The 14,040-nt window shown below is 56.2% G+C and overlaps 1 protein-coding gene across 2 annotated transcripts in view; it reads left to right on the top strand.

The window, feature by feature from the left end:
- Positions 1-14,040, top strand: part of SEC24D (SEC24 homolog D, COPII coat complex component) — a 69,163-nt gene that overhangs the window by 42,444 nt on the left and 12,679 nt on the right. The window contains exons 9-14 of one of the 2 annotated variants that reach the window (XM_070416895.1): positions 1,706-1,844; positions 2,926-3,041; positions 7,814-7,938; positions 10,418-10,609; positions 11,079-11,172; positions 13,286-13,402. In XM_070416895.1, coding sequence (XP_070272996.1) covers positions 1,706-1,844; positions 2,926-3,041; positions 7,814-7,938; positions 10,418-10,609; positions 11,079-11,172; positions 13,286-13,402 — 783 coding nt within the window. The remainder of the gene's footprint in view (positions 1-1,705; positions 1,845-2,925; positions 3,042-7,813; positions 7,939-10,417; positions 10,610-11,078; positions 11,173-13,285; positions 13,403-14,040) is intronic. The other variant, XM_070416896.1, reaches the window with a different exon arrangement.

The following is a 14,040-nucleotide window of genomic DNA, read 5'->3' as shown; positions in this document are numbered from 1 at the left end:
TCCCAGACTGAACTCTGAAAGCGTGTCTGGTCCTGGAGGCCGTGGCGCAGGGCAGACGGCAGCCCGGGGCGGCTGATGGACTTGCTCTGACCTCCTGCTCTCCGCTCCCTCCGCTGCCTGAGGCTCTCTTATACCTACAGCTTTGTCGGCTCCCCTCCCCCGCCCAGTGCCTCCTCACTGCCTGCCTCAGGACAGACGTTCACCACTGTATGTCTGTCACACGAAAAGCACCTACAGGAAAGCGTTGTGTAAGTCACTGCTTGAATGTATACGTGTATTTAAATCAGATTCCTAGCGTGTTTTAAAAATCTACTGTACTTCTCAGCTTCTAACCATTAGATTCCACCAAAAATCTGAAGGATAGATTCCTTCCTTCTAGATCATTTTTACAATAACATTTACAGTAACAAGTTAGCTAATTTCAGAATCTGTATGAATAAACGCCTCTAGAAACTCAAGCCTATCACCTGTCATTAAACACCCTCCTGAGCTGAGTGGTGCCGAGGGAGGGAAGGTCGCTGTGTGTGGTGGGTAACAGCCACCCCTCATCCAGCATTCGTGCCAGGCTAGTCTCTCCACTGAACACGCATTTTCCTCTCGTCCTCCTCACAGCCCTACCGTGGGCACCAGGGCTCTGCCCACGCAGGGGTCAGAAGAGATAAAGGAGAAAGTCCAACCATTTCTCGATTCCTCAGGCAGGCTGTGGGGGAGGGGCGGGAGAGGCAGAGGGAAGGATTCTGAACTTAAAAACATTTTCCCTTGATTCTTTCCTATACTCTACTAAATCTGTTTTTATTTTTATTTTCTTGATCTGGGATGTCACAACTCATTTTTGAACGAACGCTCAGCAAAGGGTTAGCTTCACAGTGAACATCTGGGCAGGGGCAGAGCACCTCTCGGTTTTCTAGGATGAGCGGAAGTGGCTTTCTGAACCCCACCCGCCCCCATCCCCACCTGCCTCCTGCTCTTCAGGTCTCCACTAAAAGCAGTCTGCTCCTTATGCTTCTTTTTCTTTAAAAAACAAACATGTAGTTGATGTGCCAAATCCTGCAATTCTCAAGCTTTTCCATAATGTCCTCTTTAGGGGCTTTATAACAGGAGCAGCCTGTGGTTTCAGCCTGAGACACAGGCAGACTTGGAACGCTGCACCTTTCCACTTGAGCTGCACATAAAGGACGCGCAGCGGTTTCACACATGTTTACGAGGAAGAAGCCGTTGGAATGTTTATTTTTCGGTTCTGGCAGAGCGTGCCCGGTCAGAGAGAGGGCTGTGTGAGGCATGTGGCCTGGGCTGAGGGCAGGCAGCGGCCCCTTGCCGGGCTGGTGAGCGCACGCGGAGCTCTGCGGAGAGCGCGTGTGGCCCGGGCGCTGTGTGTGGGGTGGGAAGACCCGTCCCTCCTGTGTGCGTCCCTCCTGTGTGCGCATCAGTGCAAACAGCAGGAGATCGGTGCACGGGGTTGAGGATGGTCGTGACACAGTAGTGTTAGTACCCTCTTTCATTTCTGTCTCCACACAGGTAATCATACACCCACACACGTACATAGATACATGCATGTGCGTGTGTGCTGATAAAAGGCATTGATCTGGTTTCTGCTGGGGTGTGGCCTTGAGTCCACAAGGCATCAGGAGGGGCACCTGGCTGCCCTGCTCTTCTTAGCGCCTGGCAAGGCCTCACCCAGCGGTGCTCTTTGACTTGCTCCCTGCAGACGCCCCTCTACCTGGTGAACCACGGGGAGGCGGGGCCCGTGCGCTGCAACCGCTGCAAAGCCTACATGTGCCCCTTCATGCAGTTCATCGAGGGCGGCCGGCGCTTCCAGTGCGGCTTCTGCAGCTGCGTGAACGAAGGTGAGTGCCAACGTGTGAACCAAGTGAATTCCAAAAACTAGAAATTCCTGCACCGTTCACCCCAACACGGCTGCTCGGAGCACCCCCCGCCCCCCCAGCTCAGTGTCGCCAAGTGGCCGCTAAGGCCTCCTGCTCATCCAGCATCTTTGCAGACATTGGCTTCCCACATTCCGAGACCCACGTGCACATAGGAACCTGTACACTCTCTGAAACAAAATGGCCGTCATGCAGCAGGAAAGTAGGAAAGTCAAGCCTCAGAGGTTATTTTTAAGTCCAACCCGTGCCATCCCATTGTGGTCCACAAGGTAGTTCACACCTGGAAGCTGCACTGAGCTGCTGGTCTAAAACAGAAGGCACTGCCACCTCTGTGGGTTCCCAGGAGGAGGTCAGTGGGCATGGGGTCCTGGCGCTTCTAGCCAGCGCTCGCACTCCAGCCGTCTCGGAGCAGGGCTCGCTGCCCAGATGCCAGGCCATATTTGTGCAGGCGCTCGGGGACTCCTGGCTGCTCCGGCTGCTGGACGGCCTCCAGGCCCTCGCCAGCGCGAGCCCCTCAGCCATTCGAACCGAAGCCAGAGTCCCGCTGAGATGGGAGCGCGGTCTTTCCCTAATACAGTCATCGCCGCCCGCGGCCCAAGCAGGAAGGTGGCCGTGCGCACCCCGCGCGGAGGCACCCTCGTTACCGGGTAACACATACTGTAGCTCACAGTCCAGTCCCAATGACCACCGCGCTTCTGTTAGCTGTGCTGAAAGCTGACATGGTTAGAAAGCCAGCACTGCTTTTCAAAAGGCCATGAAGTAGGGACAGCTGGGCCTTGGCCGTGACCATGAGAGCAGTGCCTGCATCCTGTTTCTCTCCAGTGTCCCCGTCCTAACTGTTCCTTGTCATCAGCAACTTGTAGGAGGTCAGGAGGGGTTTTTTAGAAACGCTTTAAAATGTGGGTCTTTAGAATATATTACATTCCAGCTTCAAATACTTGTCCCCTCCTACTAACTCTGTTCCTCCCACAATAAATTTTGAGAACTTATGACATTGTCTGTGTTATAAAAACAAAAGACTTCCTTTCCCTTTTTGTTCTGTTAGTCCCGCCGTTCTACTTCCAGCATCTGGACCACGTCGGCCGGCGGCTGGACCACGGCGAGAGGCCGGAGCTGTCGCTGGGGTCCTATGAGTACGTGGCCACGTTGGATTACTGCAGAGTGAGTGTCCCGACGCCAGTGTCCACATGCGTGTCCAGTCCACGTGAATGACCTTCACGTGTGGAGAACTGACAAGGCATGTGGTGCCACGGGCGCAGAGCACGCCCCGGGCTGGGGACACGCGGAGGTAGCAACACACACTGAGGTGGTCGTTTTATAAAACGCGCCAGACACGGAAAGCAGTGACAATGCTGTGTCCCCTCCAGGCAGAGCATGGGGTCCTCAGTGCCGCCTCCCTCTTTGCTCTGTCATCTCACGCCATAGGCCTCACTTCCAGGCAAAGGCCCGCAGGGTGGGCTGCAGACAGGGACGTGTTTCTGGGCTCCCGTCTCTGTTGTCCCCACGAGAGCAAGAGAGCAACGGCCCTCAGCACCCCGACTCTCAGCAGCTGGGGATCCCGGCCTTGGAATATGGCCCTGCAGCTCCCCCACTTCCTTAATCTAAGGCATTAAGTTGAGGGATGTAAGCTTCCTTATAAGACCACTGATGCTGGGCCCAGACCACCACCAGCGCTGTCCTCACTTTACAGAGTGTCCTCACTCGGCCTGCTCTGATCCGCCCCCTTGAAGGCTCCGTGCTTTGTGCACGGTCATCCTTCCGTTAGAGATGCCCCCCCCCCCCCCAACTCCTGCTTCCTCCGGGCACCTGGCCTGGCTTTTGTTTACGTGGGTAGGTGTGTGCGTGCACAACACCTGTCTCTGACGTCATCATGGTGGCCGTTCACTAAATCTTCTGTTGTGCTGTTGTTTTCATAGAACTTGGTCCGTGTGTTTTAGCAGTGACCCCTGTGGGTTTTAGATCTGTGTCTTCCCTCTTCATAGGTTCCGATCTCCCTGAGGACAGGAATCTTGTCCCAGTTAACTTTGTGGTCGGCCACGGCGTCTGGCACAGGCAGGCCGTGGCCCAGCGGGTGGGATGAGTGAGTGAGTGAGCGACTCTGCAGGTGCGTGCCTGTTCCCAGGGCTGCTGTGTCCCTTCTCTGGGGCGCAGTGATGGTGGCATCAGCATGGGCACCTGGCAGGGCTGGAAAGTTCTCCGTGACTTGAGGTTTTCTTGTCACCAGTTCAGGTTTCAGCGCGTGTCTGCAGTGCCACGTGTGCACCTGAAGAAGCAGCCCCTGACCACTCCCTGCCCGCCTTCCAGAGAGGGCAGCGCGCAGGCCGGGGCGAGAGAGAGCCCCTGAGCTGAGCGCTGCTGAGGGTTCGCAGGCCCCGTCCGCTCAGTGCAAATACAAAGCACATTTTCCAGCTGGAAGCTTTTCAGCTGCTTGGATTTCAACATGTTTTTAATTTAACGTTTGCATTTGTTTAGTGTTTTGTCTGGGTTGTTTTTCTACAGCACATAGAACTGGTTATAAAAGGTTAAGGCTTTATTAGTTCAAAATGTACCACTTGCACATAGTTTGGGGGATGTAAGAACATTCTTGGTACAAATGCTTTATTTCAGGGAGAAAACGTGTCCTAAAGCATCAGCTGCCTTGGGGGAGTTTGCTTTCGGACGCTGTTGACGGGAGGATGCTGGGCGGACATACCGTCCTAATGAAATGTGAGGAAGCCGTCAGGACTCGGGGCAGGATCTACTCGCTGATCCTGGGAACCGTGGCATAAATCTAACTCTGTCCGTGTGCCCAGTTCTCTGCCAACAAGGCCACAGTATCTTGATTTTATGCTTTTTTAGAAGAAACCAAGCAGAGAGTCAGATCTATTTCTGGGAACAAGAGTCTCTGTATTTTAACCCCTGTTGTCTGGAGTGTCCCAGGTGTCTGACCAGTGGGAAGTCTCCGCCACAGGCAAGGACCCGAACAGAAACGGGGCGTCTGGAAGTTTGTGTGAGCTTAGTCTTCCTCTGATTATTCCAAGCGAGGCTCATGATAGAAGAGGCCGTACGTGCCTTCCGTTTAATTGTAACTTAAATGTACATTATGTATCACCGTGAGCTGCTTTACGGATTTGGGTGATGGGAAAGAGCTTATTTTATTTATATGTATATGTTTTAACGTGTAGAACTTAAAGGGGAATTGCAAGCTCACATTTCCCTATTCACTTCAGTTTAGTTAATACCAATTTACAATTATTTAACATTTACTACGTGCGACGCTGTGCTCCGTGCTCTCTGTTCTGTGTGACCTCCTCACGGGGCACCCTGCGGTGAGCACAGCGTTGCCGGGGAAACTGAGGCTGCAGTGTAAGTACCAACGTGGGTCACACGTACAGAGAGTGACGTGGCCGGACCACAGAGGCCTGTCCCCTCTCAGGCTCTGCAGAGATGCGGACGGGTCTTCACAGGCCGACCACGAAGCCCCTGGAGAAGAGGCCCCCACGCTGCCACGTGACGGACAGCCTGTAGGAGTTGACGGGCGGTGTCTGCATGTAAAGTGCCTGAAATTAAACGCTCATTCCAAGCCAGCCTTCATTTCTAAAGGAAAACATCATTTTCCTCTCAGTTTTACTTCACTTTGACATTCCTTTGGCTGCCTCACTTGGCTCTGTGCTGTGAGAGACCAAAACTAGCCAGATAACGAACCTGATCTCCGGGTACTCGCCCTGCGTAGGCCTGGCCAACCAGATACAAGTGCTGCACATGCTGCAGGTCACATAGCCAGGTGCCTAGGAATGCGCACCCAGGAACTCAGGGTGGGAGCCAGGGCGGGGCTTGAGTGGGTAGAGCAATGGGTTGAGGAAGCCAGCGATGAAGTCATTACAGTTTCTGGGCACAAGATGACAGAGTTGGGTGGGGAAGAGTAGGGATGCATGAAACGTGAAAGGAGCATTTTGTAAGAATTAGCCTGTGGGACTCAGTGATGGGAAGGAGGGAATAGTCAGATCTAACCCACGTCTCAAGCTTTGGGTTGGCGTGTGGTGATGTCATTGATAGAGAAAGAGGCGTGGGAAGAGAATGTCACTTAGAGGAATGATGAATTAGCTCTGCACACACGGGAAACGAGCTACAGGAAGCTTTCCGTAGGAACGTGTTTGGTGGCGCCATGGAGATGCTGGGCCAGGCCGGGGCGGGGGGCACGAAGGCGTTCTAGTTTAATCGATGGGAATGATCGTTTTCATTCCATATGCATCAGCATAGGTCTGTGTCCGAGGCAGAGTAGGTGGAGCCAGGAGTGATGTGCAATAAATGCTCACGTGCAGAGCAGTAGATTTCGTTCACTTGTTTGTTGGTCTGATTTTGGATCTGCCGAAGGATGGAGGCTTTCAGGTTCATGATTTTTTAAGTCCTGTTACTTTTTTCTTATTTATTTCTTTTTTATTGTTTGATTGATTTTAGAGAGGGAAGGGGAGAGAGAAACGTTGATTTGTTGTTCCACATATTTCTGCATTCGTTGGTTGATTCTTTTTTTAAATATATTTTATTGACTTTTTACAGAGAGGAAGGGAGAGAGATAGAGAGTCAGAAACATCGATGAGAGAGAGACATCGATCAGCTGCCTCCTGCACATCTCCTACTGGGGATGTGCCCGCAACCCAGGTACATGCCCTTGACCGGAATCGAACCCGGGACCCTTCAGTCCGCAGGCTGATGCTCTATCCACTGAGCCAAACCGGTTTTGGTGTTGGTTGATTCTTATATGTGCCGTGACCTGGGATGGGACCCGCAACCTGGCAAATCTGGATGATGCTCTAACCAACAGAGCTACCCCACCAGGGCCTTTTTCTCTTACTTCAAATGAAGAACTTTTACTAGAAGAATGTTGTATCTAGCCTTGTAGTGCTTATAGAATGAATCAGTAAGATAACCTATAATAATAAAAGCGCAATATGCTAATTAGACCGGACGTCCTCCCGGATGTCCTTCCAGACGAAGCCCGGGCTGCAAGGGAAGCCCGGGTCCTGGGCGCCTGCTGGTGGCCGGAGGGAAGCTGGTGCCAGCAGCTGGGTGAAGGAAGGCCTACTCTTGCACTAATTTCGTGCATCAGGCCTCTAGTATGGAGATATTATCATTAATTTTATAATTATAACAATTAAAGTACAATTTTTTAGACATTACTATTATTTATTACTAGAAGCCCAGGGCGCGAAATCACGCAGCCCCCGCCTACCCGTGCTGGTCTTTGATCGTCAGGGCGTTAGGGCCACAGGCCTTTTATAATACAGATAAAGTTAAAATGAAATTAGCCTTACCTCTTTATTTTTTCTGTTAGCATGAGCCACTAAGTCATTGCCTGTGGCTCTTTTCTAAATATTTGTGTAAGTTCGGCTGACGCATCCCTTCCTCAGTGTGGGACCCCGGCTAGTCCAGGGGCCGCAGAGCGTCCGTGTGGCAGCTGCTTTGTGTTAAAGTGATTATTTTAAACAGAAAAGGCCACGCCATCCATGCTTCATCATAAAGACGTTGGAAGTGGGAAGCATTTAACAATGTAATTTAATTTTTAAGTACAATTAAGTTGAGAATGGCGATCTGAAACGAATGCAATTTTACTGCAGATTCAAAGACAAGAACTAATTATCACGTGTCCTCTTTTCTGGCACCATTTGGGGTTCATCTTCCCTGAGGCAGGTTGTCAGCGAGTCCCCAGCCCGCTCCCCTGGGCACTGGCAGCCAGAGCCATCAGGTCTCAGGGCGCCCAGCAGGATGCTCCCCAGCATGCGGGGCTGACCGGGTCGGGGCCTGGAGAGAAACAGCCTTTGCCGTTTATAGCCTGAGACTGGGATGGCTTAGTCCCCAGCCACGGCCTGAGTCGTGAGCAAAATACCTGGTGGCCTCCGAGTGCTGTGTCACGTGACCATCGCTCTATAATGGTTTCTGTCATTTGCTTCCTGCAGAAGAACAAGCCTCCCAACCCTCCCGCCTTCATCTTCATGATCGACGTGTCCTACAGCAACATCAAGAGCGGGCTGGTGCGGCTCATCTGCGAAGAGCTGAAGACCGTGCTGGAGAGGCTGCCCAGGTAGGCGCCGGCCGCGCGTGGAGTCGGCGCACAGGCCGGGGAAATGTGGTGCGAGTGGCCATCCCACCTTTATAAGCTCGGAGGGTCCCGTGGGCAGGGGAAGCGTGGGAGCCTGCTGCTCATTCTCCAGGTGTAAACCAGTGGTTGCTGGGGGTGGTAGGAGCTTTCGGCCCCAGGTTCCCTCGCCCTCCGATGGGCCTGTGGCTCTCCTGCCGCCAGGGCTGGTGCAGGGAGCCGGTGGCTGGTAGAGTGTGCAGACTCGGCTCGGGTGGGACTGGCCTGGTGAGAGGCTCGGAGCAGGCAGCCTCCCGTCACGCGTGGGAGACGCGCTCAGGACACAGGCTGAGTCCGCCTGCACCACCTCGGCACGAGCACCCTGTCTGGAAAGCGATGCTTGGGGTGGGTGCCCGCCGCCTCCGGGCCCCAGGTCCGCGGGTGGGCGGAGGAGTGACTGGCCTGGCAGGAGCAGTTTTGTTTGTACCCGTGACAACATTCCTGAGGATGGTTAGGAGAAGGGGTGGGGGGTGGGGGTGGGGGGAGGCTGTTCAGAAACAGTGAGATGCTTTCAGCGGGACCCTAAAGGGAAGGAACACTAAAGGGAAGGGTGCTGGGAGCACGTGGAGGTGGGTGTGAGAGGCCCGGCCAGGGCGCAGCTCGGGACCCGGGTCCCACGCCCCCCCAGGCCGCTGGGTCTCCTCTGAGCTTCAGCTGGGCCCGAGACAGGAAGGGCTCTGACTCCTGGAAACGGCCTCGCTCCTCCCCTCTCCCTCTGTCCCCTGGAGCTGAGAGTTTTCCTCATCCCCCACCAGCCTGTCCCTTCCACACGGGGTGTGAGCTCTCACGTCTCCACATGTCTGACCCCGCTCCCCCCTCAGGCGTCGCACAGCCCGTGGGAGCAGACGGGTGACCTGGCAGAAGACCGAGGGCAGTAATAGGGCCGCAGGGGTCCCTGCGCTCTGGACACACTCCTCTTAGGAGTGTTTATTCAAACCAAATACCTTCTCTCCCTTGACCTTTCCAGGCAAACCTGTGTTTCCTCCCCCAGCTTCACTTGGGCTGCTGTGTGTGTAGCTTTATGTTGTCTGTGTAGGATTGCCATTGGTGGGACTGACTGCTTTGAGCCACGCAGGCCATGTGCCAGATAGCCTTCTGAAAGCGCGCTACGTCTTGATCACGGTCTAAGGAATGGTAGTCGCTTAGCTGATCTTCAGAAAAGGGAAGGCCCCGTTTTTTAAAAAATACATTTTTAGTGATTTCAGAGAGGAGGGGAGAGGGAAAGAGGTAGAAGCATCAATGATGAGAGAGAATCATTGATCGGCTGCCTCCTGCACACCCCATACTGGGGATCAAGTCCCAATCCAGGCATGTGCCCTGATGGAGAATCAAACCGTGACCTCCTGGTTCATAGGTCGATGCTCAACCACTGAGCCACACCAGCTGGGCACCCATTTTTTTACTATTTAACTCTGAATTTACATCTTTGAAATTGCCAGGTCACCTGGCTTTTCTGTCTGACTTCTCTGGAATAGGAAAGAAAAGATTTGAAGTGTCTCGCCTGATGTGCCCATCAAACTCTTGTTTTTTTTCTGATTGTGTGTAACCTGCTGTAGCTAAAGTGCTCCAAACCACGCAGTTCTGAGCATACTTGGCAAGGACTGCATGAGGACATTCACACCTTCATACTCTCCCGGCAAGATTAAGGCTTAGTCTTGGAATTCCTCAAAAAACGTGACTGTTTGCTAAGTACTGGAGCTCTATCGTCTTGCTGTGACCACCACAGTGGTCACCTGTGAGCTAGTGAGGATTAGCTGATAGGTCGTCAGCCCGTCTGTGTGACCTATTTCACGTATTTAGACTATGTGGGTACGTGGCTCTCAGGCCCACCCATGGCTGTGAGGTTCTTGGGTGTCAGGAGCCACATGAGGGGCAGGGCCCACATCGCGGGCAGGGCCCACATGGGGGGCAGGGGTCACATGGGGGGCAGGGCCCACACGGGGGGGGGGGCAGGGCCCACATGGGGGGCAGGGCCCACACGGGGGGTAGGGGTCACACGGGGGGCAGGGCCCCTCCACCGGGGAAGAGCTGTCCCATCTGCAGTGCGCCCCTCTCTGGCTTCTGATGCTCCATGTCTCGGACCAGACGGCGGCTCCAGAGGGCTCTGCTTATAACGAAAGGAGGGGCCTCGCTGGTTTTTAAAAACTTAGCTGTGGATTGAGAATAAGTAGTAGAATTAAGAGATGAAAGAAATCCGAGTGTTTTTTAATAACGTCTATTTGGCATTTACTTAGAATTCTGAGTGTTTTCTTTGTCAGCTGCCTGGTGCCTGTGCTCCCCCACCCCACCCGCCATGACTCCGTGTCGTGCGCATCTGGTAACCATGGCTCCGGCGAGACATTAGCGCCTCTGCCCCTGGGAGCCCTTGCCGACCCCAGGAGGCACCTCTGAGGCTGAGAAAGGCTCCCACCTGTCTCCCTCCCAGGGAGGAGCCCGAGGCGCCGTCCGCTGTCCGCGTGGGCTTCGTCACCTACAACAAAGTGCTCCACTTCTTCAATGTCAAGAGCAACCTGGCACAGCCGCAGATGATGGTGGTGACCGACGTGGGCGAGGTCTTCGTGCCCCTGCTGGATGGCTTTCTTGTCAACTACCACGAGTCCCAGTCTGTGATTCACAAGTACGTGCGCTGCTCCCGGCGTAGCTGCCGGCAGGTCTGCTTTGCTTAGATTCAGTCGCACGTCGTCTGCTTTTGCCACGAGCCACGTGTGGACGGGTTATAAACCTCCGCCGTCGCTGTCAGCTCACCCAGCCCAGCCTCCGGCCCTTTGCGGGGAGGTCACAGGGCAGGCCCTGCCTCTGTGGGTGTGTGTGTCCTGTGATCACCGCAATGACAAGAGAATCACTCAGGAATATGCAGCCCGAACAATGGGAAATGTAGAGGATAGGAAACATCTACAAAGAGCAGGATTCCGTAAATGTTCCTAACGAATCGTCCATTTTGGTGCCAAACCGCACCAGCCATGATTCCCTAGGAACGACCCGAGACCCACCCTGGTGTTGGGGCGAGGCACGCCGGATGTGGAGGTCAGAATGTGAGGGTTGGTTTGGTGCCGGCTGTTACAACCGCCTGTGCTCCTGCTCCGCAGTTTACTGGACCAGATCCCGGAGATGTTCGCTGACTCCAACGAGAATGAGACCGTCTTCGCGCCTGTCATCCAGGCCGGCATGGAGGCCCTGAAGGTGAGGGGCTCTTTCAGTTGCTAGTAAATGTGGTTCAAACCAGACACCCACAGAGGAAGTCCCGCGGGAAGGGAAAAGCCGCCGGTGTCAGCCCACGGCGGCTGCTGGCGGCTGCTCCAGACTCGCCCACAGGCCTTGGGGAAGTGGCCCAGCACGTTCACACCCCCTGCATCCCAGCCTCTGGTCTGTCAGGGCTTCCCGCTTATCTCCTCCCGTTGGCGTTTATGAAGGTTACACCGTCCATTCAGAATATTTCAACAGGATCTGACCCTCCAGATCTGAAGGAGAAACTCCCTCTCCCCCCCCTGGGGCCTGTGACTGTCGGTGACAGATGGGGGTCCCGGGGCCTTGCCCAGCGCCCGGCAGGTGCAGGCGCAGGCAGTGCCCTGCGTTGTGAGGCAGCGTAAGGGCATGGCCCCGCCTCCGTGCTCCGAGCTCCTCCCATGTGCTAGCAGACGTGGCTCAGCACGGGCATGGCGTCGTTCCCTGGATCCCACAAAGCGGGCAGAGAGTACCCCCTGAGCCCGTGCAGACCTCCTGCAGGCGCCTCCCCTCCCGTGGGAGGTACACTGGGCCCTACCGGACGCCAGGTGAACCCAGGGGCCATCGGCAGACAGTGGGCAGGAGTGCAGAGCGCGGGCTTGTTGTCGCCACATGGAGGCCTGATGGGACGGTCTCGGCTTCCCAGAGCCCCGCGCTGTCCCATGGGGCTCCACGCGGTTCCTGCTGCGTGTGCTTCGCCCGCAGCGTCCGACACGACACTCATAGCTCAGCCCTCACATCTCACTTGGCAGAGAACTGACTCCGAGTGGGCACGTCCTCCCCTTGAGCCCACAGGGAGGGTTGGCAGGAAGCTGGGCGTGGCCTCAGCGGCCACTCTCTGGTCGGTCACTGGTGGGGGGTGATCCTGATGGGCGTCTGCATCTGATTTCAAGATGCGGCATCACATTCCCTCCACGAGGGCCCATGGAGCCCCAGGCGAAGGGCCCGGGCCCCTGGGGCTGGAGGAGCCACGCAGAAGGTCAGGGGCCCTTCCTCGCGGAGCCTGGGTCTGCAGGAGGAAGCAGGAGGCGTGTGCTGGGCTGCGGCTCCGATCTCCCGAGCGCGGTCCTACCCACAGAGGAGAGTGCGACACAGGCCGTGGGGCCGGGCAGACGCCGCGGCTCAGCTCTGTCCTCAGAGCGCAGGACCTGCTCCACGGGCAGAGGGTCAGGTCGGGAACCACAGTGTGTGCAGCGGGTGCAGGGGCAGCTCACCTCCCCACTCCTCCTTCCTGCCCCCACGCCTGCCCTCGCCCTCGCCCCCCAAGGACCTGCCTCCTCCTGTGCTGGGCGTCTCCAGGGCTCTCAGGAGAAAAGCCCGGCCGTGGCCAGGGCCTGGCTGTTACTCAGACACACGCTCTGGGGCTCGAGCCAGGCAGGGGCGAGGCATGCGGAAGGCGCAAGGGGCCCTTGCATGGTGGTCAGGCTCGCTTGGTCAGTGGCTTCCTGGCGCCATGAAGCAGATTCTAGATGCTCTCACGGCCGGATTCACTTCCATGAGGCCGGGGTCACCCTTCCGTTGCTCCCGATGCTCGAGACAGAGTCTAGGCACACGCTTCTCCCGCATCATCTTCCTGGGGGCGGGTCCTGTGTGTGCTGTTGCCACACACCTCAGCGTTCTTTTTCTTTTTCTCTTAATATATATATTTATTGATTTTAGAGAGGAAGGGAGAGGGAGAGGGAGATAGAAACACCAATGATGACAGAGAATCATGGGTCGGCTGCCTCCTGCACATCCGCACTGGGGATGGAGCCTGCAGCCCGGGCCTGTGCCCTGACCTCCTGGCTCACGGGTGATGGCGCCATGAGTCCCTGGTCCTGAGACACTGCTGTTTGCTCAACACCAGAACACACAGCCAGTTGTTAAAGCCTCGCGGGATGCAGGCTGCATTTCCATGTGGGCTCTGTCATTTCTCAAAGCCTCGGGTCCCCATGTCTACCAGTGGCTGGACCTGCCCGGGGACGCAGGCTGCTGTGAGGTTCGCTGACGGTTGCAGTGCGGGCTCGTGGGCGGCACTTCCGTTTCATGGACTTGCTGGTCCCTAGAGTGAGGCCTCCTGTGCCCGTTGCAGGCCGCCGACTGCCCCGGGAAGCTGTTCATCTTCCACTCCTCCCTGCCCACGGCTGAGGCCCCCGGGAAGCTGCGCAACAGGGACGACAAGAAGCTGATCAACACGGACAAGGAGAAGGTGGGTGCCAGCTGCCCCGCAGCACCCCGCCCGCTCTCGGGGTGCAGGAGGCCCCGGGCGCTCATGCAGGAAAGGGAGGACCCCGCCTGCTCTCGGGGTGCAGGAGGCTGAGGGTCGCAGTCACGGAGGAAGTGTCCTGTCCTGGAGACACTGCTGTGAGCTGCAGCCACACTGAGTGGGGTCTGACTGTCTTCATAGGAGCCACATAGGAGACAGGTGACAGGACGGTTGTAGGACAGAGGAGCTGGGGAGACGGGGGCAAAGGCAGAGGGACAGGGGCTGCTCCTGTGCAGACACTCGGTCTGCTCTGCTCACGCCCGCGATGCGCAGCCTGGGGTTGGGGGGTCTGTGGGCAGGACGACACCCGAGCCAGGACCTGTGGCCTCGTCCAGGACGAGGGAGGGTGGGGAGCAGTTTCGCAGGTCGTGTCGGAAGGTCAGAGGTCACAGCGTGTCAGACACAGCCTCTCCCGCCGGCCGGCCGTGCTGCTGCGCTGATGGCTGTCCCCCACCCGTCAGCAGTTCGCTGCGCACAGAAGCAGGTTCCGTTTCCACGGAAGCACGTCCAGTGAGAACGCACAGGGATTCGCAGTGTGAGCCCAGCCGTCTGTGGCTCACGCTCCTTCCGCGCCTCTTCCC

Source organism: Myotis yumanensis, unplaced genomic scaffold, assembly GCF_028538775.1.
Source record: "Myotis yumanensis isolate MYYU_CA2020_CCGP unplaced genomic scaffold, mMyoYum1.0.hap1 SCAF_5, whole genome shotgun sequence".
Classification (NCBI taxonomy): domain Eukaryota; kingdom Metazoa; phylum Chordata; class Mammalia; order Chiroptera; family Vespertilionidae; genus Myotis; species Myotis yumanensis.
This window is presented reverse-complemented; position numbering and strand designations above follow the sequence as displayed.